Below are 17,514 nucleotides of genomic sequence, written 5' to 3'. Positions count from 1 at the left end.
TTGCGTTGTTTGTACATTTTGCAAAGTGGATCTCTGACGCTCCGGAAGATGTCGCTGTAAACTCTCCTCCTCGCTCACAACGTAAACATCAGCTGTTCCAATGAGGCTCAACGACAGCTAGCTGCTAGCAAACAAGTTGCTGAGCCCCGGATAGCTAACAAACTGTTGCGGTAGTTAGATATATATATGGCGCCGATGTAAAGGGTGGGGGTAGGGCTGACAACGCGTGGAAGATCGAGTGAACATGCGGATATGTGACTGCACTTAGGAAAATCTGAAAATGGACAAGGTAGACGAATAACATTACGGTTGTGGGTTTTCTTTAGCTAGCAAGCTAGCCGGTGTTACAGGTGAACAAGCGACCGTGTGAACTGGCGACTTTCAGCCGAATGCGTCGGTTGTTGTCGTAGTTACGACAGCTGTTGAAAATAGGACGAGAACACGTAGCTGCCCTCGTTAATGCCGTATTTTTAACTGTGTATATAATGTATACAATGTATATGAAAGGGGTTGACATTGTATTGAACAATTAAATAATGGTGTCCTCCTATTTTCAACATGTGCCACCAGTTAACACGGTATCCTGTTAAACCGTGACACCTGTAACGATAACGCACGCATGTAACTTTTAGCTAGCGTTAGCTGTTGTGAAGGCGTAGTTAGATGATACTTTGTAGTTTACAGATGGTTTAAAGACACCAAATCAGCTGTTGGTTATTACTTTTTTTTTTAATCATCAAGTTTGTTCACAGGGTACACAAAAGAAAAGACGATGTAACGTCAGCTAACAAAACGTGAAATGCTTTTTTTAATGGTTTTTTAATGTTCGCGATTAAATAGTTGAGTTCACCAATGTTTAATCGTTAACAAAAAGTTGTGCCAAACACAATTGTGCAGTGTGAGTCTATAATGTGGATAAAGCGATCAGATAGTTCTTAAATAAGCGTGGCGACACATGGCTTCGATCACTTCCAGCCAAAGGTCGTCTTCCAGCAGACTGTTAATGACAGACACTCTTTGCTTTTAGTCCCAACGGGGCAAACTGTCCGCTGCTATCCAGCCTCGTGACCATAACCAACGGGGGAAAGAGCCTGCTGAGCCCCACACAGACACTCCACCAACTCTGATGTTACTAAATCCACATGTGTCTGATCCGAGTTTCAGAGGGTAGGAGGGTCATGGCAGATGTATACTTGATTAAGCCACCATTCCTTGACCTTTTAATGGTCTGATGTCAAGCCCCTTGTTTGTGTGAATGTCTGAACTTTTGTGAAGGAACACAAGGAGTTCAGGTCTGAGCCCAAAGCAGCAAACGGCGAATACAAATGGGGTGCCAGCAGGAAAAGGGGTAGATGTGTCAAGGAGCCACGGCTACAGCAGCAGCCGTCGGGTTAGAGAGACCAGTGATGGTTTCCTGCAGAGAGACAGGACCACACGGGGTCCTCACGCTGAGGTGGGTTTTTTAGTTTTAATCATCAGAAAGATCAGATGAAACAAACTTTCTTCGTGAGATTGATTTCAGTGATTTTTTTTTTGTTGAAATCCATCTCCACAGACATCAAAAGGCAATCATGGCTCTCCTGCTCAAGGCAAAGTTATGGGCAAGATCTCACTGGATGCCCAGAAAAAAGGTAGATATCATGACAATGTTTTCTCATTTTGATTCATTTCCATTATGTACAAAGTATAACAATCCCATAGCAAGATGAATATGTACTGAATATTATCCAATGAAAATTATGTTTTTAAATTACAGAATTTTATGAAAAACATATATATATATATATATATATATATATATATATATATATATATATATATATATAATATAATATAAATGGCAAAAAACAAGGACAGCAGCCGTCGGATCTGCTAATTACGCTTCCATTGTCATACAACAGCCTTATTAGTCTTTCATTCTACACTCTTAATGGCATATTTAACTTTTCTTGAATGATGCACCAGGTCATAAATCCTACACCTAAGTTATCTGACTTTAGTCAGTGAAAATTATATTGCAGCATTTCTTACGGTAAAAACTTTTGCTCTATTCTTTTGCTTATAATTGCACCACAGGTTATAGAGGTGCCAGATCTCTCTCGAACTCTGCGGGGAAGTCAAAACCATCGCAGGCAGACTTTGTCCCATTTGAAGTGAAGATGACTGATTTCCCAGAGTTAGCTGGGGGTTCGCTGGGCAAAGCACAACCTCCTCTTACTCAGAAAGAGAGCTGGGGTCCAACTCCTCCATCACCGAGCCCTCAAAAGCAAACATCGGCATCTTCCTGGAAGGTGAAATCACTGAAATATCAGAAGTGATATCACTAATGTAGTTCTACTCCTGAATTTGGTGCAAATGTCATTTTCTGTTGAATAGTCTGTTAGGAGAGGATGCCCAACACAAACTGACCCCCAACAAATTGCCAATACTGCCGAGCCAGATCCTTCTGCTGCGGCACCAGGTAGGTAAAAGTCCCCGTAGTCAGTCTTTTGGTTACTACAAGACAGTGTCAGTAATAATAATATTTCTTTCTTTTTGCAGCTCAGCCTTTGGGGAATTCCTGGGCTAATGTTGCCTCTCAGCCTCCAAAGAAACCTGTTCCTAAAGAGAAGACAACCAGCAGCAAGCAGGTTCGATGACAGATTGTTGGATTCAGCCTCGCAGCTTAATTTGTACATGGTATTGCGGGTCTTTTAAAAGTCCTTTAAAAGTGTTAAATTCATTCAGGCATTAGAAGGTATCAACACGTCTTAAACTTATTCTTGCCTGTGTCAGCCTCTCTTAGGTGAATGTAGTCTTTCGGAAACCTCTGGGTTTTTCTGCTCGGCCATTTTTTAAAACATTGTTTTCTGTGCCGTTTGACTTTTGCGTCGCTTCAGACGGAGGAAATGTCTGCACAGCAGGAGGAGGGAGCTCCGGGGAAGAAAAAACGGAAGAAAAAGAAGAAGAAGGCTAAAGGTGCTGGTGAAGATGCAGAATATGAGTCGGAAGAGCCAGCAATGTATCAGGAGCTTCCAAAATTTGAGGTTAATACAAAAAAAAAATAGCGTCCATATTTTTTTATTCAATTCAAAAGCAATGTTTTTCTTTGCAAGTGATGGAAGATGATTTTGGTTGCCATGTTGTCCTCTCAGGATGAAGAGGAGTTTCCAGGCTTGACTCCTACTCTGACTGTGACTGATAGACGGATAAGCAGCTATGCAGCAAAACTATGCAATGAGGTACATATCAACGCAGTTGTTTTTATATTATAATTATAATACTTGTGGAAACATTACATCCTGTCGGGTCAGGAGATTGTCTTCAACATTATGTAGTTTGCAAAAGCTTTGTTGCGTTTTCCTCCCCAGGAAAACCAAAGAGAAGGTGACCACACCAAGGAAAGAGCACCTGCAGCAAAAACTCAGCCCACAGAGATGGCTAAGAAAGGACAGGTTTGTACTTGTCTTGTATGTTCAAACGGTGTGTTTTGATATTATCCGAGAGAAAACCGTAGAGATTGTTTTCTGTCTCCTGATTTCTAGAAAGCTGAAAAGGTGTCCGGGAAGAAAAGCAAAGTTCCTGTTCAGCTGGACATTGGAAACATGTTGGTCGCTCTGGAAAAGAAGCAATCTCAAAAAGCAAAGCAGGACGCCAAACCAATCATTCTCTCAGGTGGGTTGTGTTTGGCATCCCGACCTCTGACACGAAGGCGTCCTAGTTTCTCTCTCTTTTCTATGATAGAGAGGATTTAAAAATGGGTTGATTACACTTACGTCTAGTGATCCTGATCTGTTGCTACAGGGTAAGAAAACTTGCCCAACAATAAGTCTCTTTTCAAATGATTTATTTGCAGTCGGTGGCGGACTACCTGCGGTCCAGAAGCAACCATTAGTCCAGAAGAAGCTGCCCTGGCAACAGGATAAAATTGCACACAATCCTCTGGACTCCACCAGCCCGTTGGTAAAGAAAGGCAAGCAGAGAGAGGTGCCCAAAGCCAAGAAACCCACTCCTCTCAAAAAGGCACGTCCACCTACTGACTTGGCTAAGAATGTATTTCCAGCGTATTTTGCAACCTTTATTAGTTTTATTTCTGTTTCTCAGGTCATTTTGAAAGAAAGGGAGGAGAGGAAACAAAAACGTTTGCTGGATGAGAGAGGACTGCTGCCTGAAGATGAGGTCAAACCTGCTGATGATGATGATGATGCTGCTGCAGAAGAAGTAGAAGAGCCGTGTGAAACAAATGCCACAGGTTGAGATCAAGCATGTGCAACAATAGACTTCTATTGAGCCCCACTGTTAAGTAAGAACATTGAGGAAATCTTTGATTATAGCTAATGGTTGATCTGTTTTTTTAAGCCTCAGATGAGGTTGGAAGTCCTACAGAAGAACTTGATGATCCGTCAGAGTTTAACGGCACAAACCAGGAGGTGAGAGAGGGCGATGAAGAGACCGACAAAGATGAAATCATAGAGCCACAACCCACCTCACCTGTGCCCTGCCCAGCCAGTCGACCCAAAATCCACAGCAGAAAGTTCAGAGAGTAAGTCTGTCAACTCTATTCCCTCAAGTTGTAATCGTTGTTGGTTGTGCAGAAATAAGGAAACGTTTACTCTCACGGAATATAATCACTGTTTTTCCTCACATTTTTTGGTAACTGTATGTTGTAAAAGTACATTATATTGTTGTGCATGTCAGCTATTGCAGCCAGAAGCTGAGCAAAGACGTGGATGAATGTGTGACGGCTCTGCTAAAGGAGCTGGTTCGTTTCCAGGACCGCCTGTACCAGAAGGACCCCATGAAGGCCCGCATGAAAAGACGCATCGTGATGGGGCTCAGAGAGGTTCTGAAGCACCTCAAACTCAGGAAGGTCAAGTGTGTCGTCATCTCACCCAACTGTGAACGCATCCAGTCCAAAGGTACTCGTGAGAGTTTCACAATGTCCCCTCTGAAGTAGGTCTGCTTGACAAATGGCTGAAAACAATTGATTATCAAAGAAAGTAAAATACCCCATCCAAACAGTATAGTTAAAATAGCAGAATCTCTTCATCTCCCTCCTCCGTTGGGGAAAAAAAAACTCCAGCGCCGATGTGGAAAACGTTTTCAGTTTTATCCCCAAAGGGAGAGAATTTTAGAATGAGTATATTTTGGTCAAAAGGGAAAGAAAGAAATGTATCCAGTTAAATGTGTAGCGGGACATACTCATTTACAAATCTAGACCAGGGAGCAACGAGGTAAAGATGTGGATCAGGTAAAAACACAAAGTCACCTTTTCGCAGGTGGCCTGGACGAGGCTCTTTACACCATCATCGACACTTGCCGGGAACAGGGGGTGCCATTCGTGTTCGCCCTCTCCAGGAAAGCGTTGGGCCGCTGCGTCAACAAGGCCGTGCCCGTCAGCCTGGTGGGCATCTTCAACTATGATGGTGCACAGGTGGGATATATGTTCAGCAGTAATACATACTCATCACTAGCAAGACAGTTGTTCTAGACATGAGCTTTAATGTCGCAACAATTAGCATTTCAATAAAAAAAAGAAGTGTGTCTCTGTTACCCGACAGGACTTCTATCATAAGATGATCGAGTTGTCGTCCGAGGCCAGGAGAGCCTACGAGGTGATGGTGTCGAGCCTGGAGCAGACAGGCCAGGCAGATGCAGAGGAGGCAGAGAACATTGAGGGAAAGCTGCAGATCAGCAGCCTGGCGGAGGAAGCTGAGCCCGGTCCTGACACCACACAGCCAGAGGAACCAGAGTACAGTAAGTCACCGTGCCAACCCAACATCTCGTGAGGTCAAACAAAGTGAAAAAAAAGCTGTGATTTTGTGACTTGACCGATTTTCAATTTGTAGGTATAAAGATGTTGAAGAGTTAGAGCATACAGTAACAGATTCCCCCATTTGAAAGTCAAGTCAAAGTCCAATAAATATCGTTTTTCTTTTTGTATTTCTTCTTCCAGTAAAAATGTGGAAGAAAATGTTGGAGAAGGATTGCAACCACAAATTTCTGAACTTTGAGGAGCAGATGAGCTCCATGCACTTGGACAGTGTGTGGGCTGAAAACACTGACGAAGATGACAAGAGTTGACAGTGGCAAATCCCTCTGTGCCTAAACGATGCATGAAGCCACTCTCGCTGATCACCAGTTTAGAATAAACTCGAATGGACTTAATCCCACATGCAGATAATGCAAGCTGCTCCGCTGCAGTGGTCGTCAACCTGAAGATTTGTTGTCAGGAAATCAATTAAGTTGCTAAGGTTTACAATGAATTATGTTTTTGGTTTTTTTTCTTGTTTCTTTTAATTGACTGCACTCAAATAATACATCAAGCTTAACTAATGCTTCTTTGTTTTAGTTCAAGATAATTGAGTAAAGCTCTGTACTTTAAACTGGAGAGGTTTAATCACCGATTGTTCAGGGACTAAACCACTCACTTAAAGATGTCCCACACTATGAGCCTTCAACCATGTTGTCTGTGAACAAGACGAGAGTGTGTGCAGGGCTGCATGTACTGAAAGTGTGTGTTCACCATCCACCAGTTAGACAGCACGAAGACATTCTCACTGCAGCCTTCTGCCCTGGAGCCATTATGGTGCATTTGAAGATTTTATCTCGTCAATCCCGTGAAGTTTAAAGTATTTGTATTGTCGCTGGCCTCTTTGCCCTTTTTTTAAAAATTTAGGACATTAGAGAGACGAAGGAGGAGATGGAGGGAGAGAGAGAAGGTTGATGACATGCAGCACAAGTCCCCAGAGGCATTGCGTTTACTTGGACAGGGCTGATATGGACTCAAATAAGGACCAGTAGGATTTTGAGTTTTGTAAAATGATTACTTAAAATTAAAAAAAAAAAAAAACTGGTATGTGTATGGAGTTGTAACTTCAGAGTTGCATATAGTGTGGGAAGTTTGAGCACTGAGGTTCACACACAAGTATTTTGCTTTTGAAGTTGCTCTCAGATGCTCACTAAACCACTTGTTTGCGTAACTTTAGCGTTCATATCATTTGTGACCAAACTTAATTTCACATTCACAACGTGGTTTTTCACAGATTTACAAAAGGTGATAAACTTATTTCCGTTCATCACTTCACAAACTCAAAATACGAATTGAACCTTATTTGACCCGTCGGCCACCACGACACTATTGTTGAGTTTAGAGTTGAACATGTTTTAGTTTTTTGTTGTTGTCCTGATTGCACTTCATTGTAGAGCCCGTGTTTTTTTGTTTTTATTTGTACGAGACTACCAAAACATGTCATGTCGTACTACGTGTGATAGGTGTAAATGGTATCGCATTTTACTTTCTTTTAATAGGAAAGAAAAAAAGCAAAATAATGTTAGGAAAGCATGATTTTTATTTGACCATGTTAAAAAAAGCTATATTGGGATTTTTTCGTGTTGATCCACGTGGTGAGGAATAAGAAACTATAAAATAGCAAAACGATAAAACTAATTACAGTAATCTAAAGTGTTAGGTGGCAATATGAATAATTTAAAAAAAAGCAATAAATGAACATTTTAAAATGGTCAGAATTAATTAAAGCAGATGACTGGGATTAAGTTTGTATAGGAGGGAAGATACTTGATTGTGACCTAATGAAAATCGTATGTAAATCTTATTGTTATAGGAAGTTGGAATAGGATTGGGTTCATGTGAGATGGACCTAATAACATGCTACAGGAAGCAGGAGGAAGATGGTCGTTGGGATGTCGACGAGACATTTTGACACCTTAACCCAGGAACTAATGGCTTTAGTTATTTCCTGCTATTTAATAAGTCTCTACACAGTCTCACATTTCATATGAATCCGACAGTAAAAGTGTGACATTTCTGGGATATATATATATGCCCATCCGCTTTCTAGATGATAAGATGACACCGCTCTCAAATCAGTTTTATTATACGACTACAGCCAGCAGCTGGTTAGCTTAGCATAACACTTTCAAATGAGCACGGCCTATGAGCACCTCTTGAGCCGGCAAGCAATCACATTATATGTTATTTGTTTTATCAGAGCAAAAATAACTATATGTTTGTTTGTGTATGTGCCCCAGAGAGTATTTCTGGGCTCTTAGCAGTTGAAGATGACTGTTTTCGGTAAAAAAAAAGAAAAGAAATTATCCCAAGAAAAATATTCCCCGTAAAATGGCAGATCGTCATTGTTTATTTTTTCTCTTCAAGTTTTAGTTAAGATCAAACAAACAAAATAGCGTGTGCTAATTAGCTCAGACATGTGATTGATATCAATTTTCTCATCTAATCCACGAATAAGCATTATTCCCCAAACTTCCAACTGTTTCTTTAAAAACTATACAATGGTTCAATAGCTTCTGTGGTTATGAGAGACCAAACTGTGAAACAATAGGAATTTAAAAAAACACACGAAGATTTGAAACAAAAATAATGTTAAGATGTACTTCCTGATTTTAGCTTCTTTTTTTTAAATAAATCCTTGAATATGAACTCTGAATGTAAAATGGACTCGGGGCTGCATTTCCTTGGAGAACAGAGATACAACCAATACTTAAAAATAATAAAATGGTCTGCTGGTTCAGTTGCACGTTTGATAGGAAAGTAAAAGACAATGTGGAGTTGATTAATTTTCTTCTTCAAGCAAAATATCAATGTAGAGTGTCGTCTTCATGAAGAGGACAAATGCAGTGTTTACTTCAAATGAATGTGGGTCATTAATAAACAAAGAAAGATAAAACTGATGTTTTTGGTCATTTTAAAATGATTAATATGTTGTCAACAGATAATATAGAACATTTAATTTCTCATCTGAATAAAGAATCGTGGGAAAATCTGAAAGTTACATTTTGTTTATTTGGGTGAAAGAAAAGAAGAAACATCTTCCGTGAGATCACTTTTGAAACTATGTTCTGCATGTTTACAGCATAAATAATCCATTGTTTAATAAACTGCATTATTCAAAGTGCCATTCAACACAGTGCTTAAAATGTGCAATGTACAAACATTTAAAAATGCCGTCTGCTATACAAATTTAAATAAAACTCACACTCACCTGTGTCAACATATTTGAATTTTCTTACTAATACTTTACTAAAGATTACTTATTGTTTTAATCCCCTGCTCAATGTGTCATATAAGTTCGAGGAACAATCATTCTTTAAAAATATCTGCGCCATTTTTAAGTATCTTACAGAATTAGTAAACCGTTTAGTTGATTGGACTACCATCATATTTATGTGTCTGTTTATTTTCTTCCAGAGAAATCTTCTGTCTGAAAGCACAATCTTCTTAAGTATGACCCGATGTTAGAATATGGCATTTAAAATGTTCTGTCGTAGTGTGGGTGTGATGACTTTTTCTGCACATCCCAAATAAATGAACCAATCATTAGGTCATAATTGTATACATCTCTTTGTAGCTTCAACAAATCCCATGCAAAGACCAAAACCAACAGATTAATTGATCCGGCCAGTTATTGTTTAGCACTAGCAGGTGTAATGTTGTAATGTAGGTTAAAGTTTAGCATGATAACATTTAAAAGTGCTAAACAAACACGTACAGCTGAGGCTGAATGTCATTAGCTTATCAGGTATTTGGTCATAAACCAAAAGTATTGGACAAAATTAAAATGTTGGACGTGATGATGCCGCTAGATGACGGTATTTATACATATTAGGTTTATTATGGCATATACGTAGCCAAATTTTACAACACGCTCGGTACAATTCAATTAAAAACCGACTGGAACTCCCGCCTCACTTATTGTGCGCCTCTGCATAACAGCCATGTTGCAGATTTTATGGAGAACATAATGAATCGATATGGACTGAATGCCGTATCGATTCATCCTGTATTCGACGATGGGTGGATGGCATCTACATATCCGCTTTCGATGAGTTCCGTGCACATATTCGTTTTTCTCGTCTTCTGCAGGGCACGGCCCGTGTAGTGGTTTCCCTTCTCTCTACTGGAAGTGTCAACGGACGCGTGTCGTGACTGCAGGGTGACCACATTGTCACTGTCCACCTTCTTCACCCTGCTGTAGTCCTCTGGGATGTTCCCTCGTATCTGGACATCGATGTAGCCGCAGCTCTCAAGCGGGACGTTTTCTTTCTCGTAGATGAGAATGTTGTCACCGTTCACCTCTTTCACTCTGCTGTAGTCCACCGGTTTCACGTCCGCCCCCTGCATGTTGTCCACGCGCCTCTGAATATCCACATAGCCGCCGCTTGTGAAGGGTTTGATGGTGTCATCGACTTCAAAGCGATCCATTTCGTTACATTTCTTTTCCCAGGCGTTTTGGCATGTTGTGGTCTCCTCACAATAGATGTTTTCCAAGTCTAAGTTGAAGCCAACGGGAATAATGAAGCTTTTCTGCCTTTTTTGAGAATTGGAGGGAAGCCCATCGTCATTTTCAGTCACAATTAGGTACTCCTCCATTTGGTCCTTCCAGGCCACGATAGGAGGAAAGCTTTGGTTGATCATCAGGGCATTGTCGACGTCTTCGGATCCCCCACTCTGGAAGTTAAAGTTAATCAATAAAACCTGACCACGATCAAGTCCAAAGCAACCTTTTTGGATGTGTTGGAAAAAACACAGCAGATTCAGCGTTACCTTGAGAAGCTGAGCGTCAACATCTCTTATCTTTGGACCAGGAACAGGTGGCAGAACATACTGCTTCACGCTGGAGATCAAAAGAAAATGAATCAGGAGTCATCTTGACTTTAAATATGGAGTTGTGTATATTTTGTTTGCAGGAGATACATACAATTTCCTCTTTGTGACCAAGATACACGCTGCTGTTATTAATGGAATTGCAGAGAGGATTGAAACCATGAGCCAAAATGGTCTCTCATTCTGGTTATCTAAATAAAAAAATAAAAAATAAAGCGTTCCTTCAGTGAGTACTTGCTGCTGTCTAGTCATAAAGCCAAAGATCTTCTGCAATAAGCTTCTGAGACTTACAGTGAGGGATTTTCACACAGGTGGAGTTGCTCCACTCACTCCAGGAGCCGTGGTCTAGTCGGCAGCGCACCTGAACCGTGTACACAACCCCGGGACTGATGCTGTACAGGCTGAAATGGGTTTGTGTACCTGACGTGTACTCCTGGAGAAAACATAAACAAAAACCACGTTGGCCTCTTACCCAGATGAAGATCAAACCGTAGTTGCAAATACATTTATTTTATCTGAATTACGGAACACTGATTCACTGATTTATTATCTGCTAATTGTGTATAGCACATATTGTATGTATATAGTCTGTAGTATGGAATTGGGTTCAACATTAGGACCGAACGATTTCAATAAGGGCGATTTAAGTGTTCGTACTGAGAATTTGATTCACCTAAACATCTATTCCACTGTTAGGCCACTGTGTAGAATTTGGTTTAAAGCCCTCCTCTCTTCCTGGGGGTTTGGGAATTTATAGGAAGTGTAATTCCTCCCTGTTTGGACGTCTGCAATTCATACCAAAGGGAGATTTCTCTCCTTCCTATTTTAGCCTACAATCACTTTGATTTGCTACCAATTCAATTTAGAATCTTTATTACATCTTGCTGATACCTGCATATATATATACTGTATATATATATACAGTATATGCATAAATGAAGTCTGGCCCTAAAGTTCAGAAACTAGGGCTCCAATAATTTTTCCTGACTGATCGTTTGCTTCATAAAATTATGAAAAATGACCATCACAACTTCCCTGAGCCCAAAGATAAACAGTCCAAAATTGAAAGATATTCAATTTACGTTCATAGAGGACTTGGAAAAAAAGTAAATATCCGCATTTAAGAAGCTGGGAATGGAAATGTAACTTAATTAGACCTGTAAAAGACTTCAATTTGAGACTGTAAACACGTTGCAATCCTGTATTTAACGTTTTAATTGAATTGTGTTTATATGCACATCACAGGCCTTTCATCGGTACTTGCTGTTCTGTCCTGATCATGTGGCAACATTTCAAACTCACCGTCCACTTGTTGCCGCCGTCTTGTCGGACTCTTAGCTCATATTTAACGGTGACCCAGCCGGACTTGGTGTCCGTGTTAGAGGGAGGCTCCCACCTGACGTGGAGATGTGGACTGCCCTCTCTCTCCTCCACCAGCAGCGTCACATTTCCAAGAGCATCGGGCTTCACTGTCGAGACAGAGCACGCCACTGAGTCCAGAGCCACACTGGCACTGTAGTGCATGCTCATATCCTCCACATTGACAATGCTAACATGCTGATGTTTTTCGCAGGTATAATGTCTATTATGTTCAGCACTAAAATCAAAGTATTGGTATCCGACTCTCATAAACTAAAGTATTGGGCACATTTAAAACGTTTGACCCGATGATGGCAACAGCCAAAACGGCGATTCCAATTTTCCTCCCGAGACGAACGTGAATGTGTGTACAGAATTTTCATAGCAACCCTTCCAATACGTGTAGATATTTCAGTGTATAAGTGAAATATTATCATATGTTGGTGGCGCTAGAAGAAAGGTCAAGGGGTCATCAAAGACATAATGGTTCATATCTGGGGATCATGAATGCGTGTGCAACATGTCAATACAGTCAATAGTTCAGTCTGGAACAAAGCGGTGGACTAAACAGACCAGCATTGACGCGGGGGCCTCGTGCAGTAGATCCGGGGGCCCCGAAGTGTCTTTCCAAAAACAAAATGAACAAATTGTAAAGTGAGTTTAGATCCCTGGCTCAAAATCTAATGCAGTGGAGCTCCCGTTTTCTCACATGGGACTGGATTGTGCTCCACATACAGTAGAGGGTGTTGTAAGTACAGTACATAGTGGCCACATGCACAACATGCAGGACCAAACAAAAGCGGTGAAACTTGATCCGAGGCTGGACACAAGTTTTACACAGGGCACAAACCAGTTCCGCCTCATTCTGTTCGGGTTGTAATTTACGCCAATAATTGGCCGTGTGTCTGCCATTCAGTATTTTTCCACTCCATACTGAACTCTGCCAATAAAACTTTGCCAATCATTAGCTGAATCATTACAGATAACCTTTTGCGCGCGGTGTGCCGTCTTCTACTCTAATTGATACACATATTGAGGGGCTGTCAAAAGTTTAAAGTGTACCACTCATAGTGTGACACAAAAACACTTTTGAGTTTAGCAGATTAAGATATTCTTTATTATTGGCTGTAATTTGAAGAGAGACGTTTTTAAATGCTGAATTAATAAGTCATTTTGAGTCATTTGATTGGTGTTACTATAAATAATCGTTCAATGCATAGTCCATTAAGTAGTATAGTACAGAGCGAAACTAGTACTTACCTTCATTGGCTTAATTTGAATAAAGATGAAACTGTGTTATTGTATCTTTGTTTTTATTTCGTTTGAGAATGTTTCTATGTATCTGTGTCACAGAAGAGAAGAGGAATCAGTATCTCTCTGCTGAGGTTTGGTTCACTCAACTCAATGCAATCCTCTATTATTTTGGTCGTAACACAACTTACCAATTTCCATCACGTCCATCTTAAAAGGCTCTGAAGTGGCATTCCCGAGTGCATTGGAGGCCATCACCGTCAGGTAGTAGTCGACCCAGATGGAGGTGTGTTCCTTATCGAAGAAACAGGAGTTCCTTCCTGCAGACTGATAGTCCGGACACTCGTACGTTCCCTCCAACCTGCAGGAAGACAAAACCACGACTTTTACTGACCTGCAAACACTGCTCAGGGCGTTTTGCTCACATGCATGTACGACAAAGTCAGCATGGTAAAACCGTGCTGTGGGCAGTAAATACACGTTGAGATTCAATAACCAAGCACAGGACTGATCATCGGAAAAGAGTCAAGGTGTGTGACGTCCCTGTAGTTTCCTCACTGACCACTGCAACATGATAGTAAATGTCATAATCAGATTTTCTGACCAAACTTGACATTTAATGTATTATAGCTCTGTGAGGCTACACTTAGGCACAGCTGACTGCTAGCATGCTCACACGTAATAAGCCGACATGCTGATGATTAGCACTAATCAGAGCTGAGGCTGATAGGAATGTTAATTAGTAATCATCAATGGTTAGGATTCATCCTCTGGGGACCTTCAATGTGTGTACAAAGTTCATGGCAATCCATCCAGTGGTTGTCAAGATATTTCAGATTGAAACCAAAGTGGTGGTTGAACAAACTGACGCTGACGATCCTTCAAACTATTGGTGATAAAATCAGTTTGGGTATTTCCCCCCCACCCCCCCACCCCAGACCACAGCCGGTGAAGGTCACGCAGGTGAAGCGGTTGAAGTCTGCAGGTTTTCTTGCACGTCAACAAAGATTTGTGCTCGGATGACTGAGCATAAGTGTGGGAACAAGAGAGACGGTGTTTTTCCACTCACTCGTATACGACATTAAACAACTGATGACTCGACAACAGGAGCTTTGCCTCCACTTGCTCTCAGTGTGGGGGACAAACTGAGACTTAATGGGGCACCTGGTGGCCTAGAGGTCAAGACCAAATGCTGTGGTTGAAACCCTGGTTCTATTCTCTCTCATCCCTCATCCTCTCCCTCATCTCTACTGTGACCTGTCGAATGAAGGCAAACAAATTCATTCACAAAATGTAAATGTGAGTCAAAACCAATCTGACCTTTCTCTCTCGTAATACAGACGGTGTGCGGTGGGCAGCCCTCCATCAGAGCCTGGCTCCCACCAGCAGGTAAACGTCTCCTTCTCAGGGGACCTGCAGCCGAGCAGGACTGGTTTCCCTGGTGGAGACATGCCTGGCAACACACGTGACGAGCAAAACATCAACTCTGATCCAAAAAAAGAAACGCTGGCGTGACGTAAAGAACAAGTTCAACCTTAAATGTAATGGGAAGTAGTTACACTAGATAGAGTTTTGTTTTTAAATGCCCGAATTTTGAAGTATGCGTATCTGAGATTTCTTCATCCACCCCCGTTCATTAAGGTAGATTTTGAAAATAAAAAACAGGTCCTTTGAGCAGTGATCTACCTTTTATTTTTCAAAGCTGTGAGCACTAAAGGAATCTCAAAGGCAGATCTCCAAATCGACCCAAACTATCTGCAATTCTCGGTCTAATAAACAGCATGTTGTTCGAAGCCAAAGACAAGGACATTCAAGTCTTCCTACTTACTGTTGGACTCCACAGCTGCAGACAGCAGCAAGAGCAAAGCCAGCCCAAGATCTCTCCTCATCCTGGGACTGACTGTCTGTCACACTGGTCGTGACATCCCCGGCTTGTGGTTAATGGGGTAATATAAACGGCGTGTCTTGTTTTGACCTAAAACAAGGAGATATGAAGGGAAAACAGTGAGCTCAACCAATACATGTTGTAGCTGACAACTACGGGCCGTCGTCACATGATCATTTAATAATGTACAATACTGTAAAAAAATGATGGGAGAATTAACATGAAAGTTATAATTTGACTGACACTTTTATTAGAGAAGGGATCTGCAACGAAATGGGAAAAATGAGTTAGTAAGTGTTAAAAAAAAGAAGGTAAAAAGACTGATCGAAGGTGAGGCCGGTTCCAAAAGGAAACCGTGTTTACCAGAACAAACTGTGGAATGGATTCGGCTATCTGGTGGTATTGTGTGAAATCTGTAACGTCAAAAGCTTGTATCTTCAGTTCAGAAATATAAAAATCAGTCCTAAATATTCATTTCCAAACCTCATCCCAAACACACAACGCACAGACTTGTAAAACACGGCACACACTCCGCTGTAAGACGCTTATTCGCCTCAAAGTCTTATCTTCTGCCGGTTTTTGGATCCGTTTGAAATTGACTAGAGTGAACGCTGCAGATGTTTGTTTGCTCCCTGGTTTCAAAACTCTCTGATCTTTGTAGAAACGTTGATTTGCAATACAACTAGTCATCTGCGGAGGTGAGGTAACGCCTTCCTCCTGCCTGTGATGGACAGGATGCCACAAAGAGGGAGATACACTTTCACTGTTTCTTCCCTTTTTTTTCTTCTTTTTTTTTTGCAATAACCTTAGTAACAAAAAAAAAACTCAGTTTCATACTGTGAGACCTTATTAAGACAAATTGTAACATGTGTGACACGTGTAACACGGTCGCTTGGGCAAGACGGATCTAGATGAGGCTTATTTCTCAATTCTGACAGGCGAAAAGCAGAACTGATAATACCCAAAGCTAAATATTCAGCTTTACACTCAGCGTAAGTGGTGTCTGGGGTAATACTACTTCATACTTACTGTTATATTATTTAACTTTTTGCAGATGACGTTTTTTTTATTCTCACTGAAACCCATAACTTGTATCCATTCTTACAATTAACTAATCGCACTTCTAAAAGACGAGAGTGGAATAATGATCTTTCATTTGTAGTGAGGCAATACAATGTAATCTCTTATAGGAAACAAGCCAAAAGGAAAATCCTACATTATTATTATCTGTACTAACAACGGATACAATACTGCAGATTATTATGAGACACATGGTGAAATTATGTGCCATTATATTTGTATTATTCCGTGTTGTAGCACTTACAATAGGACTGCAATATGCAGTAGCTTGGGCGTGTACAGGAAATACCTCATAAATGATAAGATCTCATGACAATATCATGGTTGATTAATTGATCGGCAGGAAGGCAACCCAGTCATGTGATAATCTCTTTAATAAATTAACAAATAAAAACTACTGACTACAGTTTACTTTTATGCTGTTTCTATCCGTTTTTTTTGTTATGTTGTACAAAATGAAATAAAAAATACACAATGCAATATTTCAACATATACAGTACGAAGAAAATGTGGATGCAATACACATCTTTAAATATGCGCTGAGCATTATAAGCACAAATGTTGTATTATTACAGCTCTGGTTGTTCACTCACCTACGCAGGTCGAGTCTCGACTCTCACTTCATTTAGCCTGAGAAAGTAGTTCCGGACAATGTAGTCCTCTTCATTCATGATAAGACCATAGACGAGACGTTGACACCTGTGTCCGACGCGATATGATATCACCTGAGGGAGATACATGAAGAGTTATGAAGGGGAGGAGTTTGTGGTGTCACGACTTGCCCACTTGAGTCCAGCCAAAGATCGCATCCGCATCCAGATGTCTCACTTTTGCCTTCATTCTAAACAATCTTTACTTATTTATTTACTTTTTTTTTTTTTTCTGTATAACATTTAATAGTTTTATTGCTGTACTATTGCAAAAGTGTATAATAAATTGTATTTACTGTTGTTTATTTATTGTTTTTTTTCTATTTGCAGCACAGAACTGCATGTTTTTATGCAAGGTGCTATACAAATAGATAACGTTGAGTTTAATAAATATATTTAAAACAATAAAAATCCATTTTACAATCTCCTTACTGGGTACTGTATTTGAGACACATTGCATTCAAATCAGTAAATCAAATGATCCAATTTGATCATTTGGTGAAAATAAGTCCTCCAGTGGTCTTTGTCTTTGTTCCCAATATTTTTTCATCACTGGTTTTTCAGGCCATTTCAGGGGACCTTGACATGCAGCCCGGTCCACCAAATTTGATTTGGAGAATGATCCACTTATATGTTCATGAGCACCAGTGACCTTCTCTTCATCA

The 17,514-nt window shown here is 40.6% G+C and overlaps 2 protein-coding genes across 4 annotated transcripts; one reads left to right on the top strand and one right to left on the bottom strand.

The window, feature by feature from the left end:
- The first annotated feature begins 93 nt into the window (after positions 1-93).
- On the top strand, positions 94-8,788 carry LOC117736003 (selenocysteine insertion sequence-binding protein 2-like). 2 transcript variants are annotated; one of them, XM_034540971.1, is made up of 18 exons: positions 94-289; positions 1,028-1,167; positions 1,276-1,453; positions 1,556-1,631; positions 2,077-2,291; positions 2,377-2,461; positions 2,542-2,630; positions 2,880-3,026; positions 3,135-3,221; positions 3,351-3,434; positions 3,525-3,654; positions 3,836-4,002; positions 4,084-4,231; positions 4,345-4,522; positions 4,678-4,898; positions 5,259-5,413; positions 5,541-5,736; positions 5,936-8,788. In XM_034540971.1, exons 1-18 carry the CDS (start codon positions 281-283, stop codon positions 6,061-6,063), a joined length of 2,433 nt encoding a protein of 810 aa, XP_034396862.1. In that variant the 5' UTR covers positions 94-280; the 3' UTR covers positions 6,064-8,788. The 2 variants fall into 2 exon arrangements, with proteins under 2 accessions (XP_034396862.1, XP_034396860.1); XM_034540969.1 differs by having other exon boundaries at positions 4,339-4,522.
- On the bottom strand, positions 8,121-16,961 carry prlrb (prolactin receptor b). Of its 2 annotated transcripts, none has more exons than XM_034540972.1 (9): positions 16,793-16,961; positions 15,063-15,209; positions 14,555-14,720; positions 13,426-13,595; positions 11,927-12,093; positions 10,916-11,057; positions 10,719-10,815; positions 10,565-10,634; positions 8,121-10,468 (listed from the first exon to the last, which is right to left on the bottom strand). In XM_034540972.1, exons 2-9 carry the CDS (start codon positions 15,121-15,123, stop codon positions 9,794-9,796), a joined length of 1,548 nt encoding a protein of 515 aa, XP_034396863.1. In that variant the 5' UTR covers positions 15,124-15,209; positions 16,793-16,961; the 3' UTR covers positions 8,121-9,793. The 2 variants fall into 2 exon arrangements, with proteins under 2 accessions (XP_034396863.1, XP_034396864.1); XM_034540973.1 differs by having other exon boundaries at positions 14,555-14,687.
- Between the last annotated feature and the right edge of the window lie 553 nt (positions 16,962-17,514).

This window comes from Cyclopterus lumpus, chromosome 9, assembly GCF_009769545.1.
Source record: "Cyclopterus lumpus isolate fCycLum1 chromosome 9, fCycLum1.pri, whole genome shotgun sequence".
Classification (NCBI taxonomy): Eukaryota; Metazoa; Chordata; class Actinopteri; order Perciformes; family Cyclopteridae; genus Cyclopterus; species Cyclopterus lumpus.
Note: the sequence above shows the minus strand (reverse complement) of the source record. Positions and strands in the feature narration are given on the sequence as shown.

Bases quoted from the DNA above. Each gene is read 5' to 3' on its own strand.
- LOC117736003 (XM_034540969.1), top strand. The intron at 4,003-4,083 runs GCACGTCCACCT...TCTGTTTCTCAG, and splicing joins AACCCACTCCTCTCAAAAAG to GTCATTTTGAAAGAAAGGGA. The intron at 5,737-5,935 runs GTAAGTCACCGT...TTCTTCTTCCAG, and splicing joins GCCAGAGGAACCAGAGTACA to TAAAAATGTGGAAGAAAATG.
- prlrb (XM_034540972.1), bottom strand. From the start codon at position 15,123: ATGAGGAGAGATCTTGGGCTGGCTTTGCTCTTGCTGCTGTCTGCAGCT. The intron at 14,721-15,062 runs GTAAGTAGGAAG...TTTTTGGATCAG, and splicing joins TGCAGCTGTGGAGTCCAACA to AGTTGATGTTTTGCTCGTCA. The intron at 11,058-11,926 runs GTGAGTTTGAAA...TGTTTTCTCCAG, and splicing joins ACGGCGGCAACAAGTGGACG to GAGTACACGTCAGGTACACA.